This window comes from Oncorhynchus nerka, linkage group LG14 (genome assembly GCF_034236695.1).
Source record: "Oncorhynchus nerka isolate Pitt River linkage group LG14, Oner_Uvic_2.0, whole genome shotgun sequence".
NCBI lineage: Eukaryota > Metazoa > Chordata > Actinopteri > Salmoniformes > Salmonidae > Oncorhynchus > Oncorhynchus nerka.
The window spans coordinates 70,994,380-71,006,191 of record NC_088409.1 but is presented as its reverse complement, the minus strand read 5'-3'; the positions used below and the strand labels follow the sequence as shown (position 1 = coordinate 71,006,191).

Below are 11,812 nucleotides of genomic sequence, written 5' to 3'. Positions count from 1 at the left end.
TGAGTTAGCACAGGCTGTGATGATTCATCCATCCTTTGCACTGAGTCATGATGTAATACCATGCTGTATCAGCAGAGGGGGTTCTGAATGACTCATTGGATTGGTGCTACTGGACTAAATGTACAGCAAGCAGGAGGTCCCTTCTCCATCACTCCATCTCCCTGCAGAAACTTGATTTTAATGCACTGACATTGTGTGTGATATAGTGCACTACTTGGTGTCCAAAACGGACCACTATATAGGGAAACAGGTCCCATTTGGGACTTCCAATACCCATTGAATATGAATAAGGATATCTGACCTTTCAAAAATGTTTGGCAAGACTTCCAGTTGGGTTGCAAGGATAGAATCTGATTTTATCAGAGGAAATAGGCAGCACAATCAAGTTGTGGAACTAGCATATGATAAATAGTTGTATTAAGCTTATCCTGCCAGGAGGGGTCACCCTTTGCGTTGGTAACTGTGGTTGGTTAGTTCAGTGACAGGTGTCAGGTAGAGGTAAGGTTGAGCTGGGGTGTGGACATGAAGTTAAGGTTAGGCTTAGGGTTATGGGTTAGGGTAAGGGTTAGGTTTAGAGTCACTAAGGATACATATTGGACTCATTTTCCCACATAGCCATTGCTTGCCTAGTGGGAATGAAACAGGAAATCTGATTCGCTCTCATCCCACATATGCAGGACCTCTGGATTCCCATATAAGGACTGTTTCATCAGTAGCAAGACACCCACCTTTCTGAGTGATGACGCAGTCCGGGGAAAGTGTGAGGAACGAGAAAGGGTGTCCCGTCGGCACTAGCACAGACTGCACCGAACAGCTGCAGCCTAGGTTCACATAGAGTTTCACAGCATTGCGAGTCGTACACATATAATTTCATCCCAAAACCTATAGAATAACGTTCACACTAACCAAATATTAAGATGGTTGATCGCGAGCAGCTGGTGCAGAAAGCCAGGCTGGCTGAACAGGCTGAAAGGTATGATGATATGGCAGCTGCCATGAAATCGGTAAGTCTCCTTCAAAATCATTGCATGTGAATTGACTACTGTATGAATAAGGTATGTGATATGGTGTTCAATGAAACATTGAATTCTCTCAATGTAATTCTAATAAATATGAATTCTCTATTTAGATATTTGATTGCATTCCTGGAGATTTGTCACGGATGTGTATAGAGATACACCAATACTAGCCTAGACCATTCAGAATATCACGTATGTTTCATAGGGCTCGATCACTGTTTATTTATAACGAATAAAATAGCCAAAATTTGGAGCTCAAACATTCAAGAAAGGCAATCAATATTTGCTATCGAATGCTCCTTGGGCAGTGCTTGGGCGGTGCCTGTCTCGTGCCTTTAAAAGAAATACAGTGGAGTAATATTACCACGAAATGTATTCGGAGGCACCAAAGAACATTGATTTCTCTGTCAAACGTGTCCCTCACATTACAACATTTGATAAGTGTTCTATGCCGCTGGGCACAGACGTCGATTCAACGTCTATTCCACGTTGGTTTTAACATAATTTCATAGAAATTACGTAGAAACAACTTTGATTCAACCAGTGTATGCCCAGTGGGATTTAATATCCCTATGTGATTTATTACATTCAGATCGTTTACAATTTGGTCTTTGGGATATTGCCACGTGAGGTTGTTCAAATATTGATTGATTCTTCCTGTAATATCTAGATTTAATTAAATAATAGCCTAGTAATAATAGTCATATTTTAAATACATTTTTGTAAATTAAATGTGTCCTCTATTGATTCATATACATACATACACTCATACATACATACATGCATGCATACATACATACATACATACATACATACATTCATACATACATACATACATACAGTACCAGTCAAAATTTTGGACACACCTACTCATTCCAGGGTTTTTCTTTATTTTTACTATTTTCTACATGGAATCATGTAGTAACCAAAAAAGTGTTAAACAAATGCATATATTTGAGATTATTCAAAGTAGCCACCCTTTGCCTTGATGACAGCTTTGCACACTCTTGGCATTCTCTCAACCAGCTTCATGAGGTAGTCACTTGGAATACATTTCAATAAACAGGTGTGCCTTGTTAAAAGGTCATTTGTGGAATTTCTTTCCTTCTTAATGTGTTTGAACCAATCAGTTGTGTTGTGACAAGGTAGGGGTGGTATACAGAAGATTTGCTAAAAGACCAAGTCCATATTATGGCAAAAACCACTCAAATAAGCAAAGAGAAACGACAGTCCATCATTACTTTAAGAAATTAAGGTCAGTCAATCCAGAATATTTCAAGAGCTTTGAAAGTTTCTTCAAGTGCAGTCGCAAAAACCATCAAGCGGTATGATGAAACTGGCTGTCATGAGGACCGCCACAGGAATGGAGGACCCAGAGTTACCTCTGCTGCATAGGATACGTTCATTAGAGTTACCAGCCTCAGAAATTTCAGCTGCAAAGAAACCACTACTAAAGGAGATCACTAAGAAGAAGAGACTTGCTTGAGCCAATAAACACAAGCAATGGACATTAGACCAGTGGAAATCTGTCCTTTGGTCTGATGAGTCCAAATTTGAGATTTTTGGTTCCAACCGCCGTGTCTTTGTGAGACGCAGAGTAGGTGAACGGATGATCTCCGCATGTGTGGTTACAACCGTGAAGCATGGAGGTGTGGGGGTGCTTTGCTGGTGATTTATTAAGAATTCAAGGCACACTTAACCAGCATGGCTACCACAGCATTCTGCAGCGATACACCATCCCATCTGGTTTGCACTTAGTCCCACTATCGTTTGCTTTTCAACAGAACAATGACCCAAAACACACCTCCAGGCTGTGAAAGAAGGAGAGTTATGGAGAGCTGCATCAGATTACCTGGCCTCCATAATCACCTGACCTCAACCCAATTGAGATGGCTTGGGATGAGTTGGACTGCGGAGTGAAGGAAAATCAGCCAATAAGTAGTAAAAATACAGAAAACCCCTTAAATAAGTAGGTGTGTCCAAACTTTTGACTGGTACTGTATATCTGTTCATATAGGCTACAGATGTTCTCTGGATGAGGATCTATTCCTGCATACATGGTATTCTGTTTCCAGCTCTTTACACAAAACAAATGTAGGAGGCAGCAAAATTCATCCTAGAATGTTCTGTATTTTGTCATATTGCAGTGAGTCAATGATCAGATTGGATATTGATCCTTTTGCGTTCAGTTGTTGAGCTACATTATCATTCTGCAATGCACCTGTATGTCACATTGTGTGTCAATGTCAACGTGTGCAGTAGCCTCTAGACATACTGTATGTCTGGATATGGTTGAGCTGTGTGTTCTTTAAAGCAATTTTAATGAAATGTAGGTTATTGTTTGGTTTATTGATACAGGTCTCACACTGTGAAAATGCATTGTCATTAGGCCCTAAACCTATATGCCCAGTCTCCTCCAATCATTATGTAGCCTAGTGCTTTAGTATTAAAACGCTACTCAACAACTTTTTCTCATTGTAATGAAATTAAATCTTAACCATTTATTACTTTCTAGTAATACTTTGTCTCATCGCCTGCATAATTTAGATATCTTTCCCCTGCAGATTTTTTGTTGCAAGCGATAGCATTTTAGTGATGTCTGCCTGTAGGATTCCTTTCCCTTTAAGCAATCTGCTGTGTCAGTGCATGCAGTCAGAATTGGGCCTTTTGCAGTGTAGTGGTGTGTACTCGTTCCCCTCTCCAATGGGACATCCCCTGCCACTGCAGCCAGGGTTCTCTTGATGGCAGGAACAAGCAATGAGAAGTATACTTTTATGTTCAGATCTCACCTTGTACAGTACAATATTATCCTGCATACATGTTTGCATTGGTTCCTTAATGCATCAATGCAGTAAGAGGCAACTATAAGCAGTGCTGCTTTGTCAGTGAATGCGTTGAAGACATTTCTTTATTTTTATTATGTCATGTATTTACAGTAGCATAATGTGTTCAGGATAGTCGTGACAGATTTTTACCCAGCCCATCAATAATTGTTCAGCTTGGCAATTAGGTATTCAGATCAGTATGGTAGGCTGCCTCTCTTCAGTTATATTCACTGACATCAGCATTTTGGTACAATGATGATTCACTGACAAGAAATGCATACGATGGGCTTGTGGTCTTGTGCACTCTCTGTCCATTAGGTTTCTTACGGATCCATTACAATCAGATGGACTAACAATTAGTCATTTAACATTTGCTTAGTAATGCCATGGCATTTGAGCTGTGAATTGTATGTTCTTGCATTTCAAGCTGGGAAGGGAAAAGGCCTGTTTAGAAATATTCTGTCATCCATGCACACGATGGCTGTGATGTCACCTATCAGCCGCATTCTTTATGCTCCTCTATCAGGCTGGGAGGGTAATGTCACATCAGCTCACCAGAAAGGAGCAACGTTAGCTTCTCAATGAGAGAGAGCACTTAGCTAGAATGGGCCACCCATTTAGCTACATTTCCTCTGTAGCCTTTTGCTGTCAGCATCTTCCCTCTCTATAGTTCTAATCTAGATCATCTAATTATTTTTGCAGATATTGATTTAGGTGGCTATAAATACGTGTGTTTTATCAATGTAAGGTTATCTGGAAGTGGATTGGAAGTGATATTGATCGTCTCCGGTCTTTTCAGTTGCTCTTAATGTGATTCAACACACATATGGGGGTTGTTCCATAACGTGTTTCTTTTGCATCCCTTTGATATTTTAATGATGAATGTTGCGCAAATATTGCATTTTAAAAGCAAGTTATATTAAATGAAATGCCCTTTAATATAGACCACATGAATAATTAAATGAATCAGATTTTTAACATGAATAAAGATTCAGCATTGTGACATGTCCCTCTGTGCACTGTCTGTGATTTTTCAGGAAGACTTTAACCTACTTAACCCCAGAATTTCATCGTTATTGTAAAGCTCTAGTTGTTTTGTTGTTTTGAAAAGATCATTTCTGAATATTATTCTTTATTTCATGTGATTATTGATTCCATTTAAGGTAAAAACAACATACTGCCCTTCATTTTAAGGTCTACCCTATTCCTTTAAAAAAAATGTCATCAAAATAAACAAATCAAATATTGTTTGTCACATTCTTCATAGACAACATATGTAGACTAACAGTGAAATGCTTACTTAAGGGTCCTTTTCCAATAATGCAGAGTTAAATAGATTATAAAAAATAAACATTGAACATCTAATAGTCAAATCATAGTGTAAAAGCAGATAAGCTGGTTCTACTCTTTTTGGCCATTTTTAGGTGTTTTGTGGTAAACTGAGTGGGTTGAGCGTAACACGTCAACAGTGTTACCCATAGACTGACTAGGAATGTTTTAACAATTTAATTTACTTTTTTGAACCTTGCATTCAATTGACCCTTCCTGTTGCACACAAACATCCATTTCCCCCTGTCAAAAGGGAATTTATGGCTGATTTAAGATGTCAGCTGTGTTACGGTCAACCCTGTTACTTTATTTGACTTTTTTATTTAGCCTCTTGAGATTTTAAAACATGTTTATTTTATTATGTTAAACATGTGATCTTTGACAATGTTAAAAGTAGGTGAAATCAAACCTTTTTTTCCCACCAAGTTACACATCTCAAAAGGCACCGAATTGTTAGAATGACCCAGGAAAGATACTGTATATGTGACATTTGTGTGTGGGTTCATTATAATAAGTCTTGAGAATATTTATTGTTACTTATTGTAATTTGCTACCTAATGTTGTAAGTCGCTCTGGATAAGAGCGTCTGCTAAATGACTTAAATGTAAATGTAAATGTAATGTCTTTAAATCAGACACTAAAATACCTTGTAGGTTAGAACGAGGTGTAGCATTTAGACCAAGTCGTCAGGATATACAACGTTAAAAGTTCAAAGGTTACTGATCAGTTGTACTTTTTACTGTACACTATTTGACATTCCCAGGATTAACACATTACCTCCCACCTTGTACGTATAGAGTCAAGTAGTAGGTTCAAAGCATGTCCAGGGTGACAGCATTACATAGGGTTTTAGACAGGTGAAAAGGTCCGTTTAAAGCAGAGGAGAAGGTCAGGGAGACACGTGAACTGCCTGTGCGATGATCGACTGACCGTCTACACTTACACTGCAGCTGCCCCTGGATTCCTTGTGGGAACATAGCTACCTCCAACCCTCTGCCCTCTCTCCAGTCCCAACCCCCACCCCCACTCTCTCACTATCTTCAATCTGGTTCTCCACTTGCGAGCATTAGCTGTCCACGTGGCAGTTTGATCTACTGGTGCACTAAGTGAGCTGATTGCCATGGAAACGAATTGAATCTTGCTCATTTCCAATGCAGTGCTGTATGTGCATCCAGTTTGAATTCTAACAGATCATACTGTACCGTAGATATGATAGGTGTGATACTATATAGGGTTGTGACATGTTCTGATATGATTTAATGTAAAACCATATCTTCTGTACGTGATATTGTTGAAAAATAACTGTTAACATTCATGAATGCATAAACTAGGGGGTTATTGGCTGTCTTACACAGTGCATTTATGACCACTGCTCTGTCCCCTCCCCAGGTAACAGAGCTGAATGAGGCGCTATCTAATGAGGAGAGGAACCTCCTGTCTGTGGCCTATAAGAATGTGGTCGGGGCCCGTCGTTCCTCTTGGAGGGTGATCTCTAGCATCGAGCAGAAGACCTCTTCAGATGGAAATGAGAAAAAGATTGAGATGGTTCGGGCCTACAGAGAGAAGATTGAGAAGGAGCTAGAGACTGTGTGTCAGGACGTGCTCAACCTGCTGGATAACTACCTGATCAAGAACTGCAACGAGACGCAGCACGAGAGCAAGGTGTTTTACCTGAAGATGAAAGGCGACTACTACCGCTACCTGGCTGAGGTGGCCACGGGCGAGAAGAGGGCCACCGTCATTGAGTCATCAGAGAAGGCTTACAACGAGGCCCATGAGATCAGCAAAGAGCACATGCAGCCCACCCACCCCATCCGCCTCGGCTTGGCTCTCAACTACTCTGTGTTTTACTACGAGATCCAGAATGCCCCTGAGCAGGCCTGTCATCTGGCCAAGACCGCCTTCGATGACGCTATTGCTGAGCTGGACACCCTGAACGAGGACTCCTACAAAGACTCAACTCTCATCATGCAGCTGCTCCGAGACAACTTAACACTGTGGACAAGTGACCAGCAGGATGATGAAGGAGGGGAGGGCAACAAAGATTAATAAACCACACTTAGAGAAAATATATAATGAAGGGCCGGTGGGCTTTGGCAGGCGCTTTTGCTGATGATCGTACCGCAGCAGCACTTCTTTATTTTTCCATGTGTTAAAAGAAAAGAATCAAAAGAAAGGTGAGGGGAGGTTACATCTTAGGCTAATATATATAGATATATATGGTTGAAAGGGCCTCCGTCTTCTTGATTTTATCTTTGACATTTGCCAAAACCACTGAAATGTCAGTCAATCCTGAAGTGGTTGTTGTTGGATTGGTTTGGCAGTCTCACACTGGCATAGGGACTGGTGTCGTACCAAGGGAAGCTGCGTAGTTAGGTTTATGCATGATAGAGATGCAGACACTTGAGGAAGGGGGGAAGTTTGCAAATAGTTTGCAATGGTTCCAGTACGAGCAACTCAGCCACTTTTCAACCTCATATTCATTATCTCAGCACCAAACCAGTGTCTACTTATGTGAAAACATCGCGTTTCTATGATCTGTGGTTAAAAAGATAAGAAGAAAGATCCTAAAAAATGATTCTGTGACATCACAGAATTTCTAGCCAGAGATGGGTTCTTGCTCCCCACATCACCGCAAATCTCAGTGTTTGAAAATCACTTTTATTTGTTGTGAATTTGAACATGAATTATGCCCATATTTAAGATTGCTCTATTTTTTTGTAGCTAATGATCAATGAAAACTTGCTCGGTAGGTCGATGTCCTCATTGTGGTTTTACAGACGTGTTTAATACGTCTTAATAACACACTTCATTCGAATATTTATGAAATGCGTATTTGGTAGCACTTATTTGTTTTTCCTTCGCCTCCAACCCCTTTGGATGCGTGGAACGGATGTGGGCGGGGCTAGGTCTACATAAAGGTGCTAGTTTAAAAAACCTCCCAAAAGCTCTGACGAAGGCCGTGAGGCCGACACGTAAGCTTATTAAAGATCAGTGATACTATCAAGAGCAGTGTTTCCTTTTTCATTCAAAATCACTGTTTTTAAAATGTTGACACTTTTGATGTCATCGGGTAGAACATTTTAATGCTATTTTTATTTAATTTTTTAAGTCAACAAAACATACAAATGCGCCGTTTTCACATATGTAGACATTGGTTTAGTGCTGGAGATAATGAATATGAGTTTTGAAAAGTTGCGGAGTTGCCCTTTAAGATGTATCACTCACTCTTGAAGGGAGTGCAGGACAGCCAAGAAAATGCTAATAGTATTAATCTGACCAAATCAACTAGAAAAAGTCAAATGCAGATGTTTTGTTAAAATTTTGGATGTTTATTGTAAAGGATAATATACTGTTATCAATTTACTCTTTCACATGACTTCTAGTTTTAGGTATATTTGGCATTAAATCCAATGTGACTGTCCTCTGACAGCTCTAAATATGATACTGGAACCATGGCTTAAACTCCAATAGAGTTTATCTAAAGGCAGAGACAGTTTAAAACTGAGTCATTATGTTAAAGCAGCTGCGGAGTTTGTGGTTTACTTCTGTGTTTGTTTTATTAAATGCACTTGCCTACGACACTGTTTCTTCAGTGTAAGATGATTACTCCAATAATATTGATTATTCAGTATTGTGCATGCTGGTGAAGTATTTAAACATACAGTAGCTTGACTTTATTAACTTATACTGTGGGTGTTAAGTATTCATATGATTGAGAAAACATAGGCTTTGTCTGATTTATTTCTTATTTATAACTTATTCATATTTTGTTTTAATTTGCTATATCAAAATGTTGATTGTAAAAATGGACATGTTATGAGCATTGCTATAGTGGCATGCAATATGTATTTAATTTGTTAATGGAAGGGGGGAAAACACACCAGTGATTTGCTTAATCTTACCAACTGGTGTTTGTCATGTTAAATTATAATAATGGCTTTGTCACATTAAATTATAATAATGGCATTGTAAAACAAATACTTTGTTCTTTGAACTATTTGATGACTTATTTTGTCATGTTATTAACCCGTTTGAACAATGGTGAAGTTTTCAGAATCTGTTTCTGTTATGAATTCACAACATGGACCACAATATATTTCTGACAGTATACATTTTTTTGGTTTGTTTTTATACCTTTTAGCTGTTTGAGTGACGAATATCTTGAATGTGAGAACTATGATGCTAATTTTAAAAAACTATATGACAATTATAAATGCACCATTTCCATGGCAGTCTGATGTATTGTTGTGATGTCACTAAGTCAACGTTTGTTTTGTTGTAACCTCGTGTGCTGCTAGTATGCTATTCTTGAAATAGTTGATTTAGCATACTCCATAGGCATCCTCCATAACCATATATGTAAAAAGAGAATTATAACAACACAGTAAAAACCCACTTATGCTTTTAGATCTACACAAACTTGCATGACTCCAGTGCAGTGAATGCACATTTATGCTCATGCAATATAATGCAAAAGCTAGTCAAATAATAGCTGGCTATTAGGACTTCAGGTTGAAGCAAACAGGGAGAGTCATTTGTCATACACTGTTAACATTATTTACCACCGAGGGCTGAATGTTCCAACTGAATGATTCCCACGAGGACAAAAGAACAGATCGAAATGATCTAGGACTTTAACAGTGTCCCAAATGCCACCATCTTCCCTATATAGTGCACTACTTTTGACCAGAGCCCTATGGGGTCTTGGCCAAAAGTAGTGCACTATAGGCAATAGGGTGCCATTTGGGACGCCATTTATTCTTTAACTCATTGTACATCTCACATCCTCTGAGCTAACCATGTATCCGAATAGATATTTCTGAGGATGTTGTTTTCCATTTTGCTGCTATGTTCTAGATTTTATTTTATTTATAATCTTGATCATAATTGGCCAAAACTCAGCAATTTATTGATTTTTTTTTTGGTCTCCGACATTATCTGGCCATTATCTGCCCTGGCAAACCCAAACACCTTGAGGTGTGTCCGATTTAGATATTTATATTCATAAACCTAGGGTGTTACTTTATGCCATTCATCTAGTGCCATCAACAGAGAGAGGGTGTTATACCTTCCATTTTTGCCATGCTAATCTAAGAACGGTTAACACATGTCATTTAGTAAGTACAGTTAACACATGTAATTAAACCTGGTACTTCATTCATTTACATAGTCCCTTCTGGTATACAAGGCCACTTTGGAACCCTGAATGTTACTTTTCCCTCTGTATGTCAACGTAGATGGCGAGAGTTAACAATTCAGATTGCTTTTCCTCTGAAAGAAACTTTAAACTCTATCATTTGCTTGGTGTAGATTTTTGGACACATCATAAGGGATGGTTCATTAAGTACATGTTTTGTTTGTGTTTATTTATTTTCAATTTGTTCACTCAGATCCTTGTGTCTGTAAGTTCAGGCAGAACACCACTGTAACATGTATGCTCTCTTTTCTCTGAAATTAAATTAAACTTCCATTGAATCAAGTAAAGGCTTGGGACCATGGCTATACAACAGAAAACATGTAGACTGTAGGCACATAATCTTGTCAACAAATCGACTACCATAAAAATGGAGGATGTTATTAAGAAACATTGTTGCTATCTGTTGCTTATTCAAGTTAGTAGTTTGTCAGTATATAAATGTTATTTATTTATTAGTGTCATACCAGCTTATTCACCATACATCATCCTATGAATCCAGTGCTACAATATTTCCTGTCCTTTCCAGTATTTTACTCAGTGCTACAATATTCCCTGTCCTCTCCAGTATTGTACTCAGTGCTACAATATTTCCTGTCCTCTCCAGTATTTTACTCAGTGCTACAATATTTCCTGTCCTCTCCAGTATTTTACTCAGTGCTACAATATTTCCTGTCCTCCAGTATTTTACTCAGTGCTACAATATTTCCTGTCCTCTCCAGTATTTTACTCAGTGCTACAATATTTCCTGTCCTCTCCAGTATTTTACTCAGTGCTACAATATTTCCTGTCCTCTCCAGTATTTTACTCAGTGCTACAATATTCCCTGTCCTCTCCAGTATTTTACTCAGTGCTACAATGTTCCCTGTCCTCTACAGTATTTTACTTGGTGCTACAATGTTCCCTGTCCCCTCCAGTATTTTACTCATAGACTTAGAGAGTGTAGTGCACCATATACATTTTAAAAAGGAGTTTAGTGCACCATAGACAGTGTGACAGAGAAACTCATTTGGGACACTGTGCTCTCATTTGAAACACTCATGTGCTGTTCATGTTCTGGGTCAAAGATGCTGGGTCAGAGATTAAAGTTCAAACATGTTTGTAGGTGTTGGTAGAAAATGTGTATGTGTGCATGTGTGTGTGAGAGAGAGATAAGGTGCTTTGCTCATCATCTACAACATCACAATATGGATCAAAGCATACTTCTAGGCTATAACAATATGGATCAAAGCATACTTCTAGGCTATAACAATAGAGACCACGTATACTGTACTCTCTTCCTATGGGTGAAATATAGTATTCTTTACTCAACACCTACAATTAATTTACATGACAATAAATCTCTGTCATGTGGATGCTATAAACCAATACTATTTGCCATTCCCTGACAGTAGTTTCTCTCAAACACACACAGCAATTATTCATGCACATCTGTTTATTCC

General features: G+C 38.7%; 1 protein-coding gene across 1 annotated transcript; it reads left to right on the top strand.

The window, feature by feature from the left end:
• The first annotated feature begins 749 nt into the window (after nucleotides 1-749).
• LOC115141814 (14-3-3 protein gamma-2-like) lies at nucleotides 750-10,714 on the top strand. The gene is made up of 2 exons (XM_029681036.2): nucleotides 750-1,004; nucleotides 6,563-10,714. Exons 1-2 carry the CDS (start codon nucleotides 918-920, stop codon nucleotides 7,220-7,222), a joined length of 747 nt encoding a protein of 248 aa, XP_029536896.1. The 5' UTR covers nucleotides 750-917; the 3' UTR covers nucleotides 7,223-10,714.
• Nucleotides 10,715-11,812: the final 1,098 nt, after the last annotated feature.